This window comes from Dromaius novaehollandiae, chromosome 2, assembly GCF_036370855.1.
Source record: "Dromaius novaehollandiae isolate bDroNov1 chromosome 2, bDroNov1.hap1, whole genome shotgun sequence".
NCBI classification, from domain to species: domain Eukaryota; kingdom Metazoa; phylum Chordata; class Aves; order Casuariiformes; family Dromaiidae; genus Dromaius; species Dromaius novaehollandiae.
Window position 1 is genome coordinate 33,857,335 of NC_088099.1, and position 13,485 is coordinate 33,870,819.

A 13,485-nucleotide genomic window follows, 5' to 3' on the forward strand; every position below is an offset into this window, starting at 1 on the left:
CAAAATGGAGGTAGCAGTCTGAGCTGAGTGCTGTAGAGTATATTTAAGAGGTGTCTCAGAACAAGCTGCAAATTGCTCTATGTGGTGCTTTTCTGCTTTAAGCTTCCTGAGGATCTGCCCTACTGTTAGGCATCACTGAATTGAGGCCTAACAGTATCAGAGACCAGCACATGAAGGGAAGTTTAAAGGCAGTATGGTTGCTGCCTGACCGCTAATGGTATGTCTGTACAGACATGAGTTTTCTCTGCGCAGGTCCTCAGCTGTCCAACTGACAGCATTAATCAGGAAGGCATATCAGCTTGGAGGAACTTCAAGGCTGGAGGTAGCTGACATCTTACAGGGTCAGACTCCAGGCAGAATGAGCCCTAGCTTTTCTACAACAAGGTAAACACAACGTAACAGGCAAATGCCATTCCTGCCTCTCTGGGTGCAGAAGTCCTGAAGGACACAGTGCAGCACTCTGCAAAAGTGCTTCAGAGCCAGCGAGAGAGCTGAAGGATTTTGCAGCAAATTGATTCTCTGAGCTTTTATCCTTAGTGAAGGGAGGGGAGGAAACGCCTGTACTACAGAAGGCTCCTTCTAGTAGCTCATGCCTACTGCTTAGACAACATTAGAGTGCCTCAGCTGAGATATTTTAAACCAGACTTTGAGTGTGGTATTTTATCCTATAGCGAAACGACCTTTCTTGTACAGTAGAAGTGAATGAGCTTTACAATGATGAGATAGAGGAAGGGAAGGTATCCTGGACACCCGCTGTTGCCTGTAGCCCCAACCCCTCTAGTAAAAACAGAGGCCCTGGTTTCTATGTAGTGTTTTCAAGGGGTTTCTAGATAGTATTTCTTCAGTATATTTCTTCATTGTTATTTAGGATTGACTCAATTTAAGTTGCCATTTGGCAGTTTGAACCATACAAGAAGTCTTGAACTTTCTACCTCATGCACTGCGGCCTCATAGTGCACTCATGCACAGTATGCTTTGTAGTTGTGAAGCAAAGTTTATTTTGAAGATTATCTGTGGAGCACATCTCTCTCCTTTTAGGCATGTTTCTTCTTATGGACACTTGGAATAAGAAAGGGTGCTGAGAAAGGCTAGACACCAGAAACAGAAAACAGCAAAATTGCCACTAAGGGACCTGACTTAAATTCATGCTACAGTTTCCCTTTCCTGTTCTTCCTCCTGCCTGCCCCTTGGTGTTTAATCCCAATGACTTTCAAACAGGTAGCATGAAACCCAGTGAAAGCTATGACGTGGAGTGCTCTTGCTGACAGATGTGTAGCTGTGATGTACACCGGAACTCTTTAACTATTCTGCTGCAACTGGAGCATTTGTCGGCTGCTGTGCTGGTGGGATAATTTTGCCCTAAGTGATTGGACCTCATGAAATTGTAGTTACTGTGCTGGTATTACCGTGTGGTGCTTTCACAAATAAGAAGTGGAGCTTTAAATGAATTATGCCAGTCATCCTCTTTCCTGTGGAATGAAAGCATTTATCCCATTAGATCCTATTATAATGAAATAAACACTTCAGCATACTGTCCATTATTTTTTACTTTACTTTATTTAGTTTAAGTGTATTATCAGTGATATATGCCAGACTGACAGCAGGAAACCGATGATGCCTACTGATTCGCAGAACAGATACAACATATACATAAATACAGGCCACGTAGTCTTCCCCGCACTGTCATGCCAGCGTGCATCAGAGCTGTCCTGAGGCATTGTGTTTAGACAGCAGAGAGTATTTTGGTACCGGCATCTCTGGTCTTTCTTGCTCTGAAGCTGCCAGCAAAGATACTAGTTCTTTTAGCAGCAGGGACTGTGTAGGGACCTATTCACTAAGAGCCTAGGACCACCCCATTTGTCACAGAACAATAAAATAGCCATCAGCTGCTAATGACTTATCACTATCAACCTAGGCTGGAGAGGAACCGGAGACTCAGAGGGCGAAAGGTTGTAAACTCCATTACAAATCTTCTCTGTCATCTAGCTCCTGTTCCTCATGCTTTGTTATTCATGAGAAGAAATCATAGTTTTAAAAATCAGTTGAGCTTAATTGGAATTGAAGTACATATTTATCAGTTGCTTTTGTAAAATTGGAACAGGCTGGCCTTCATCCAGCATTTGGATTTAAATCATTTATTGGAGTGGAACTATTGATTAAAAAAAAAAAAAAAGTCTTAGGGGACATGATCTTGCAAAGTGCCAGGCACCTTTATCTTCCACTGAAGTCGGGGAATCAGGCTGCTCAGGGCTCCTCCTGGAGCCTGCCCTTCATGAGAAAAATACATTAATAATATACGCTTTGTCTTTTCCACCTATTATGTAACCGAGCACGTTATGTCACTGAACGCATTTGCTGCCAAAAAAAAAAAAAAAAAAAAAAAAAAAGTATACGATTTTAAAGGGGCTTTTTTTTTTTCCAAGCCAGGGTTCGGTTAACCAGGATATTAGAGCACCTCATTGCGAGCCCGGGGAAGAAAAGCTCTGTTTGTAGTACTCTTAGTACTGATGTCACAGGCACAGCAAGGACATCAGAAGGAGGAGTCAGATTACAGTAAGAATGGGCAGTGCAGCATGCAGCCGGAGTAAATGCTAAATCAGACAGGGATTGTATCAGGGATAAGACTGCCTGCAAAGCACTCATCCTGAGGAGGCACACCGCTCACTCATGGGTCTTACGCTGGGAAATTTCCACATAATGTAGAATGAAAGAGCTCTGTTTTACATGTCAGCCCTGTGCGGGAGCTAATGCTGAACACACAGCGGTGGGATTCTGACTGCATGATTAATGAGAAACATAATGTATTTTGGTAAGTGTTAACTGTGATGTAATTCTGCTTCTGCTCACATTATCAATTGAAGTGATTATTATAAATTTCAGATTGAAGAACATTTCATGCTGGCGCACACCTAAACTGGCGACTAGAAAATCCCACTGGATGTGCAGTTTGAAAGGATTTCATTGTCTGGGAAATCTTCTGTTTCAAGGGGTTACTGCTTAGTTTTAGCAGCTCAAAAAATGAGATAAATGTGATGAACTTGTCCTAGGTTTGTTTTAAATGAACTTGTGTTTCATCTGCTGTGAGGGGTTGAGAAATTGTTGTGAGGCATGGGAAGTTTTAGAGAAACTTAATGAAATGTAAGAGCTACTACTGCACTGTGTATGGTTAGCAGCCACAGTAAGTCTGAGTATTTCATTCAGCTTTTATTCTGAAGAATTCAAAGATACGAAGGAGAAACAATGCTTTATTTGCAGTGGTGTGTTTGCCGAGTACTCTGCATTATGCAGATCGCTGGTGTGGGGTTGGCTCCTAGCATACCACGAAATGTATATTATTTAAAGCCTTTAGAGGTCTCAGAGCTGTAAAATATTTGTGCAGAGTTTAGTTTTGTTGCTCGATGGAAATCTTCTTCAGGCTTACAGCTGATTTGGCTGCATACCCTAAAAACATGCTGGAGCGTAGCTATGTTTAAGCAATGTAGTGCTGCAGTACTGGGCTGGGATGTATGGTTGCAATATAATGCTGCAAGTTAGTGCTGCTAAATGGAAAAAAAACCCTAACAAACAAATACAAAACCCTCAGAATTTTTGTGGAGTGATGATTGAAATGCTATTCTTGGCTACTTGAAATCTCATCTAGCCTCTGTGTTAATTTATAGCTGCATAATATTTAGAAAGAGCACAGAGCAGAGAGTTGGTGGATTTCTGGGACATTCAGCAGCTTTCTCAATTTCATTAAATATTGAATCAGGAGTTCACTTTAAGCTTTAAGAGAAGTATTTCTTTAATATTCTGACAGAGTCCTGTCATACCAGTGATGTGCTCTATAATGTGTTAGGTATTATTTTCTTATTTTCTTTAAAATGAAAAATGTTGGGGAGAGCAAGAGTCTTTAATAGTGAAACTCATCAAATTTGAAAGCAAATTGACTTTACTGTAAACTGCCCTAATAGAACATATATAAATTGACTGAGTTCTCAGAATTGTTTAGAGACCCTCTCAAAGATTAATTTTCAACATTTTGAGTTTATTACATTTTCCCAGGAATGAGAGTGGATGACTCCTAAGGAATGGCCAAGCATTTTAATGTTTAGTTTTGAGTGATTTAGGTGGTTTAAGTTAACTTTCTTCAGCATTAAAAGTGACATTAGGTTAATTTTGGGCTCATTTCTGGGTTTTGCTTCCTTTAATATCAGCGCAAGTGCTAGATAGGATTTTTTTGCCGTCAGTTTTGCAACAATTGCCTGTGTGACTAGGATGAGAAGTTATGGTTTCCTGAAGTTGTAAAGGTTAGAGTATTAGGAATATATGAGCTGTATGGTACTTAATTTTGACATGTTATATATTTTCATATAACTTGCAGAAACACATAATGATGATCAAACTATTTCAGTGTTATTTCTTTCAAAAAATACAAACCACTGAATGTTTCACATGCTTATCTGTTTTCTTGTGCAACGCAAGTTTTTAACTGGAACAAAGTAGACTGTGCCTTCTCTCTGCTTTGTAGGAAATTTCACGTTTGAGAGCAGACCTAAAAGTTCTTATTAGACAGGTTTTCGGTGTGCTTTGTTCAGTCTGAAACTTCCTTGAATTTTAAGTTTTAAAGGAATGTCCTCTTTTCTGTCTTTTGCGTCACAAAACATGATCCAGTGGGGATAATGTTTATCTGTGGCTCTTCTCGGCATTTTCCTGCTCAGTCTGTGAGAAGCCAGAATGTCTATAATCTCACCTGTCCCCATTGTAATGGTACTGCACAGAGCAGATTTTTATTGCACAAATCCAAATGAAAGCTAGAGAGCGTACATCACACACTCATTTTGTCTTAAAATTAGTATATCTGTCATGTAAATAATATCAGAATATTTTTTTTTCTGTTTTCTGGAAAAAAATTTAACTGTCTTTCAATATTAATAAAAAATTCTGTGATATTTCTTTCTTTATGCATGCTATTGTTCTACAAGTCCACCTAGCAAACAGGAAGAGAAGGAAAAAAAAGCATGTATATTTATGTATGTTTGCATGCATCCTATTTGTTTTTCTTGGCCTTCTTGTGTAATTGGTGCTGATGTAAGGTAGTATAGTGGTAAAACACATACAGCGTTAATGTCCAAATAAATACTGAAATAATTACCATGAAAATACCTCTGAAGATATTATTTTTATATAGCAAGTATCTAATGGGTGAAGTGAGTTTCTTTACCACCAGAGACAAAAGTTACTAAAGTCAGAAGTTTTTTATAGTGTGTGTTGCTCTCTAAACCTGTAGCCTCCAAGAAGGTTATGAGTTGAGATAATGTATACTCTACTACACTGTAAGATGAGCCTTCAATAATTAAAGTAATGGTGACCCTCCCAATTACATAAGCCTTTCTTTTACATTTGCCTTTCTTTTACATTCTGCTGGAATTTTGATAGAGTGGTTTCAAAAATTACTATTTTTCACTTAGCATGCTATGGTTTGGAGTTTGTTTGGTTGCCCTGGATACATTTGTTACTTACTCGATTGGTTGTACATTCATCATTTTGAGCTGAACAGAAATGGGGCAGAAGAAGAAGAAAAGTCCTAGAAAATGATGTAATGTGTTTATAGATAGAGTAAGCCAAAAGCCAATGAAAATGATAAATATTTGTTAAGTATTTTAATAGGCGTTTTACACTGTTAATTTAAGGGGCACGTGCACGCACGCGTGCACACACACACCACACACACACACACACACACTGTCCCTTCACTTACATTTATCATCATGTTAATAATTTAGCGTAAGATTGCGAATCTGCCGGGCAGATCAGGGCAGTGGAGTGGTGGTGGCTGTCAGTGGCACAGAGCTGGGGCTGCAAGCGCTGAGGGGGGCTGACGCCACCTCCCTCGCTCCAAGTCCTCTTAATGCAAGCGCTATGCTGGGGCCGACAGTTGTAGCTGCGCGGCGCCAACGCGATGGTGAAAGGTCCAGTTTGCGTCCGCTGCCGGAGCTCGCTCACTGCACGGGCATCGGGTGCTGTGGGCCACTGCCGCTTGGGTTGGAAGAGGTGCGTGTGGCGAGGGACTTCGGTTCGGGCAAGACGTGCCCTTTGTTCTCAGGAGATGAAGCCGGAGAGCTTTCGGAGAGCGCGGTGGCAAGCAGCAGTGGGCTACACAACCGTCGTGGACGGGGGGAAGCGCCGCAGGGATACTGCAGTTCAGGGAGGGCGAGCGCTGCTCCTATGAGCTCAGCAAACCCGTAAGGGAAGGGAGACGACAGCCGGCCCCCCCCCCCCCGCCCCCAAATAAAACACACCAAAAACCCCTCCCTTACTGAAGAAACACACTAAAAAAAGAAGCAAAATCAACATTTAGCACACGCACAAAAAAAAAAAAAAGGAGAAGTTGGAACCTCGTGCAATGCCATGAGATCCCAGGACCTTTCGCTTTTACCACCATCCTGTTACCCACCAGTGGACCTATCACTGATTTAACTAACTTCTGTGCTCAGTGATTCCATTCACTTTATAAAGGTAACCTCATATATTGGGGTGGAAATGAATATTTCATGGGGTAAAACAGGAGAAATATTAAGGGAGAAAAATAAATTTTGCTTGAAAATGCCATCACACTTCTGATTGCATGCTGGCTGTTTTCAGTTTCAGTGCCTTTTTTCCCATCAGTGTTGTAGAGTGTAGTAATTCATCTACATACATACTACTATTTTGAGTATCACTTTTTATTTCTGGAACACTTTCTTGTAGGAGAGATTCATGCTGGATGAGTCATGGAAGAAAAAATACCCCCCCTGCACCCCCCAAATCTCACCAACTCTTTAAAGAAAACGTGTATTGTACAAACAAACAAAACAAAACAAAAACCTGTTTCAGCAGTGTCAGTGAAAATGTTTTAGTTCTCACCAGATTTTATTTTTTAGGAGGTTATTTTTTTTTCCTAGGTTAGATACTGCAGAGGCCTTTCTCAGCATTTCTGTTTGTCTTCATTTAAGGAAGAAAGAATCAATGATGATAAGACTATGCTTTTAAAATGTTTTGAGAAACACAGATAGTGGATTATGCACTGTACTCTATTTTATCACCAACCATCTGCAATAAAAACGTGTAGTTAAAATGTAATGGATGCCGAATGTGACAGAAGAATTTAGTTGAGCAAGCCAAGGTACAGAATCTGGAAATCCAAAGAAGCCTCATGTTTATACTTGGAGCTTTACAGCAGTGAACTTCTTATCTTGAAACACTGAATATCCTTAATGCATGTACACATAATAATAATTAAAGAATCCTGTTGAAATTTACAGAAACTGCTGTGTGCTGGATTATATCCTTTTAGATTCTGTTTCAAAAACTGTTCATTTAAAATATCTGTAAATATATCCAGTATATTGCCGTAAATACGTGATGATTTCACTGTTTGACAAGAGATAAGTGATTCCCTATGTTACCTTTTTTGTGGGTGGCATAATTACTCCAACACCAAAATCAGAATTAATGGTTTCTTGCTTCATTAGAGAAGATTAGGTCACAGTTGCTTCAGCTGAAGGTCCTTTAGCAGAAAAAGTGTGTGTGTGTGTGTGTGTGTGTGTGTGTATGTATGCGCACACACACATGCATGTGTGAATGTGTGTCTATGTGCAGGTTTTAACTGGCACGTGGAATCTAATCCTGCAACGCTCCTTAACAAATGTCTTGTGTCTGTTAAGAGATAAAATGCTAAGTAGAAAAGAGATTTTTAAATTTTCGTTAGTGTCATGACTCTGTCCTTTTTGCATTTTTTCTGACAATTTATATAAATTATTTTTACAAAATATTTTAAAATATTTTTAATGCAACATTTGAGTGCAAAATTATCTCTGAGTTATATGGCTTCTACATTTTTGTGCCCGTGTGCAAATATCCTCATGTATTATTTTGATTTTGTTTCATAACCTGGTAGGAGTCCTAGAAATTCTTGCAATTACAAAAATGTTAATCAGGTTACAAGAATCCCTTCAAAGTTTTTGCATCTCATTAGCGAAAATAAAATGGTGATACTTGGAAAAAAAAAGAAATCTATTTGGACTTGATAAGGGAAATACTGCAGTTTGGTATTAGATCATGAAAAGTTTTTGAAATACAATAAAGGTCACAAAGGCTTCAGTTTTGAAAGGTGGTTATTACATACACTATATTGCAAAGATTAATTTTGCAGCTAAAATTGCATAGCTGATTGGTAACATTCAGTGCAAATGCAGCAAAAGAGGTTGGCTAGAAATATCAAAGCCTGAAGTGTTTGAGATTGTACTTGAATCAAATTGCTAGGGTTGAAAGTAGGAAGAAGCTTTGCTCTGTTGTAGTACTAAGTCATTATATAGCAAAGCCGTATGCTGTAGGTCGGCCAGTATTCTCAGTGATTTTAGCAAGTCATTTCTCTGAAAACTGCTTGGGGATGAAGAATCTAACACATGATTGATATGCTCACATCTTTAGACCTCCTTGCCCTTTTTGGTGACCATCCCTTCTAGTTCATCAGTCTGATGCTTATGGACACGTTGTCCTCAAGGAAGAATCTTTTTGCTATTGTCGTGAGCACAGTATGAAAAAATTAAAGAAGCTGGCAAGGGTCTGGAGCTAATGTGGAATAAGAAAATGCAACTGTAATTTGAAATTAGGATGGTAGGGGAAGCTTTTAAACAAGTTCAATTGTTATACAGCCTTACCTCATGTTAACATTTCAGTTGATACTGTTCTGTCTCTTGTATGCTTAAAATTAAACTTCTTTAAATATCATTTAGTTTTGAAAAAAAGCTATTTTTCTATTTCTGTTTTGGCAAAGGCCACAACTATTTTAAAATGTTGGGGTTAGATCGATCTATTTCTTTTTTTTTTTTTTTTAATAACTCAGAGAGCTGGCTGAACCAGTGGTTTGGAAATCACGGGAAACTGTTTCATCACTATGAGATAAGGTCCTGACTCTGTTACTCAGCCAACTAATTTTCTGTTTTATAGTCTCTGCTGATTTCAGAATTTAAAATCATAATGTACCACTTGCTTTTCAAGTAAAGCTTGAAAAGTTCCTGGGATTTGGTAATGTATAGTATTTTCCTCTCTGAAGCAGTTATAGGAGATACAAAAATGAGATTAACTTCTAATGTCTGCTAACTCTAAGTATGTCCAGTTGAAATTTTGTCATATACTCAAGATCTCAAAGGGCTTTGTCTCATACTGGTAATTTTTATATTGTGTATTGTTCATGTGTTCTGTTTATTAAAAAGCAAACTAGCAATCTCATCACCATTTCTTTCCTTCAGAAAACAAGATAGAGCCTAAAAAGTTGGTTTATGTTAGAGAAACATCTCCGAATAACAAAACTGCTTTCGTAAGAACACAGAAAAAGAGTTAGGCTGGATTTACTCTTTGACTATTCCTTCACAGTGGTTCTTTTGTTTGTTTACCTTTGTACTGTAATTGAAAAGGTAGATGGAGATTCCAGTTCCTTCAAATGAAAGCCAGGAAAATTTTCTCAGCTTTTGTTCTTGTTGACCTTGTTTACTCACAGATTGTTTACTATGGAATATAGTAAGCTATGAAGACAAAGGGAGATAATGGCTGTTTTCCAATACTGTTACCGATCACTGTGTTAGGAATCAATGTTAAAAAAAAAAGGCAAAAAAGCCTAGAACCTTTGCAAGATCTGCAATTGTAAATGCACAGGGAAGGAGGAGGTGGGGAGGAAGCCGATCTTGGCACTGCAAGCAATATCAGTGCTCTTCTTGCTAAGCAAAGTCATTTTTCAGTAGCGACCTGGGGCTCTACTGTCTCTATAGTGCAATGTTTAGCAAATTGGTTTTTGTTTGCTGGTATTTACCTGTGAAAGCAAATCCACTCACCTCCTGTCAAAACCAGCTGCTTATCAGGAGCATTTAGTCTGCCAGATATGTGACTGTTACATAGCAAGCGGGCTGGGCCATTGTTTTTCTATTATTGTTGCTAAGTGGTGCTGCTGTAAGCAGCAAATTTTTCAGCAGTAGAAGTCGCATGAGCTTGTCTGCTTCTAGATAGTGTGGAAAAAAGGAATACCTTTGCTTCAGCCCTGCATGGAGCACCTGTTATTTTTGGTAACCATTTTTATATCTTTAAGAAGGAAAATCAGACATGCATACATAAAAGTTCACCAAACCTCCTACTTAACTTTACAGTTCCTGTATTTGTAAAGGACAAATTCTTACAATCAAATAGGCTATAAAATGGTGTACCTGTGTGTGTGTGAAGAACCGCCTTTCTCTTTTTGTGTCCCTCTCTGACTGAGGGCCTGACAGCCACATGAATATATGTTCTCTAAAGCCATTTTAGTGCATTATTTCTAGTATCTTTCTATGCTCTCAGCACCCAAGACATGGTGTAATCATTTACAAATATTTGTCTCGCCAATCCTGACCACAGCCTGTCTCCCTTGTAATGCTGCGTATTTAGTCCTCCACTCCACACGCAGTGCTGGGGCAGTTCCACTAACCTCATCATAATACATTTAATTTCTGCTGGCTCAACTCCTAGTAGCAGCGAGTACCTGCTCATTGGTCCACACCGTGTGATATCTCTCCCCGTTCTTTTATTACTAAGAAAGATTCTGAATTAACTCTTTTTCCTTTCAACTGAGTTGAAATAAAATTTTTTAATAAGTTTGTAGATTTTCTGTTTTTTCTTTTTTTTAATTTTTTGGAGTATTTTTGTAGAACATCAGAGATTTTCTTGCATAGGTATAGCTGGCAAATCTACTCAGTGTTAGTGGCCCACTGCTTTGGCTCCTCTGAGTTCAAGAGCAGCAGGACATGTGGCATCTGTTTGGATTTGCCATAAAGTACAGTGCCTTGTGGAAATAGCCATCTATGGTCAGACCCATAGGTATATAAGTACCCATCGTAGCAGTGTTTCAGCACTTTGCTCTATGCACTCTTAACAGTGCGTGCGCCTTCCTGATATACTCAGATTTTCAAAGTAAGAAGAATCAGTGGTTTTAAAGTGGGACATTTACTGCACATATGTAGCACATACAGATGTATGCATACGCATGAATTAACTTACCAAATGCAATAAAACAAACACAGAAGACTGAAAATATGTAAAAATGAAAGCAACACTTGACATCTTTCTAACAATATAAATACAATCAGAATGTGATTCTGGAAAGCCTTAGATATTGTGAAACATATATAAACTCTGCTTTCACAGCGATGAAGGAAGGCAGAAGGTAAGCCCTGTGGCATGCTGGTTCTGCAGCAAAATTACTGCAGTGCTGTCCTGCACAAGCACCCCAAGATTACCAAACCAAACGCCTCCATTTTGCCCTTAATGACTAACTTGAGGCAAAGTCATCATCGCGTGCCAGCATCAACATGTAGGGAAGAAAATTTTTCTAAATAACCTGGAATTAACCTTGTGAGGGCAATGAACAATGACACTACACATCACTCCGGACACCCAGAAAACTCTGTGATTTTAAGAAGATAATACGGATATAGATAATTCATTTTATTTTTATTGGCTGTACTCTTACATCCTGATTTTTTTTTCTACATTGAATACATCCAAAATAATTAACATACTGAGGAAAAGAAGCACAGAGCTAGCTCAGGTAGGAAGTATTTGTTAATACTCAGCATTCAAAGAACATTAACAACTAATACTCCTAAAATGTTCTGCAGTTTATTCTGACTATGTTCATGTGATTTGTATAAGCTTTTTACATGTTTCTAGTAGGAAGATTTCTTCACAGGAATGTTAACAAAAATATCAAATTGCTATCAAGTATCATGTAATTGTTTATAGGATTTTTTAATGTAAAAACCTACTCTTGCACATTTTCAGCAACAGAAAGTTCAGTTTAGATTTATTCTGCGTGGAAACAGAAATATTGCCATCTGACCTCAGTATATAGTCAAGTGAATTTTGATTTTTTTTTATATTAAATACCTGTTTGAGAAACCACAGCTGAGCTAGTATCTGCAGACTTTCAAAGACAGGAAGGAATAATGTTCATTTTAAATTATTAGTCCAGTTTTAGGAAGCTCACAGTAATATTGGGGTAGTGTTGCTACAGAACGTTTACAATAGTGGATTTGTTAATCTTTTAAAAAATCTTCCCAAATTGCCTCTGATATGCAGATTTGTAGTTTTTTTCCAGCTATGTAGGCAACTTCAGTCTATATAATAAATAATATATGGAACTGTTTTAATAGTATACAGATTGAGGTAATATTGCCAGTTTGAAAGAAGTTGGGCAGCTTGTGAAATTTGTTGATATAATGTATATATGGCAACTGCTAGCAGTTACAAAAAGAGCTCTTAAAAGTTCAGGAATCTTTCAGCAAAAATTGAGCTTTCTGCACTGTTGTTATTTTTACTGAGACAGGTCTGTTCTTCACAGTGAAGGAGGAAGTTTTCAAAAGTAATTATTATTTGTAATGAACTGTGGAACGTGTTAGAGTGTGTTAATGGATTTGCTTGAACTCTATTTTAGTTAGTGGACCTGACGTGCTGAGAAACTTCCATGGCCCCCAGTAAAGTAAGAGTTCTAACTGTGCTGGAAATACTAAATCAGACCTAGTCTAATTAAGGTAACTGTCAAATAATCTGTGACAGTTGTGTTTAATAGCTTTGGTAATTTAAAATTTGAGTTAAATGCTCTGTAAAAGTCTTAAAGTGATTATCAGCAGCATGGTTGAACTTTGGCAGGCGCCCAGGTGGCAACCCTGGGAGCGGAGCATCCCGGTGCTGTCAGCAGTGTCGCCCGCTGCGCGCTTCCTCCTTGCCCTGCCCTAGGCTGGAAGTACGGGGCGCAGGATTTATCCCTTTGGGTGCTCAAACGGCTGTTCCCTGTCTCTTCACGAGCAGAGGCAGCGAATGCGATGGAAACGGGAGCATGGGCAACTGGGCAATCTGGCAGTGGCCCAGCAATGGGGAGCCCCGCAGAGGGGAAGATGCCTCTGGGGAGCAGGTGCTCTGCCAGTGCCCCCTTGCTGGAGGAGCTCTGGAGACCTTTGGGGGAGACTCCATCAGCTCCAGGGCCAGTCTGGGCTTTCCTAGGTTCCATATAAAGGCTCAGGGAAGAGCAGTTAATAAAAGCTATGCCGATTTTTGTTCTTGAGGAAGTGATGTAAAACCACTAAGCTCTTTGCCAGGAGCCAACAAGCACCTCTCAGCTACAAACGAAGTATGATCATTATTACTATTACTAATTTCCATTGCCAAGTCAACAAAACCAAGAATGACACTATGAAACAGTCATCTTAAGTCAGCTGAACAATTTATCTATGTATTACCCTAAGTTCATATGAATTTCCTTTCTTTTAAAAACTGAAAGCTATCATGATTGTCTTCTTTAGTTTTACATTTGAAAAGAGTTCACGTATGTGGATAGGATGGGGGCTTGTGTGTTTGCCTGATTAGGTGCAGGTTACATGGTATCTCTTAATTCACACTAGTCCTATTTTAATTCTGTCCAGCCTCAAGGAGGCAACCTATCAA

The 13,485-nt window shown here is 39.0% G+C and overlaps 1 protein-coding gene across 3 annotated transcripts in view; it reads left to right on the forward strand.

Moving 5' to 3' along the window:
- The window catches only part of ZNF385D (zinc finger protein 385D), a 430,528-nt gene that overhangs the window by 266,864 nt on the left and 150,179 nt on the right, over positions 1-13,485 (forward strand). The window contains exon 1 of one of the 3 annotated variants that reach the window (XM_026103717.2): positions 2,407-2,809. The exons of the other annotated variants lie outside the window; for them this stretch is intronic. Coding sequence (XP_025959502.1) covers positions 2,788-2,809 — 22 coding nt within the window. The 5' untranslated portion in view covers positions 2,407-2,787. Of the gene's footprint in view, positions 1-2,406; positions 2,810-13,485 lie in introns of those variants that run through there. 3 annotated transcript variants of the gene reach the window in all.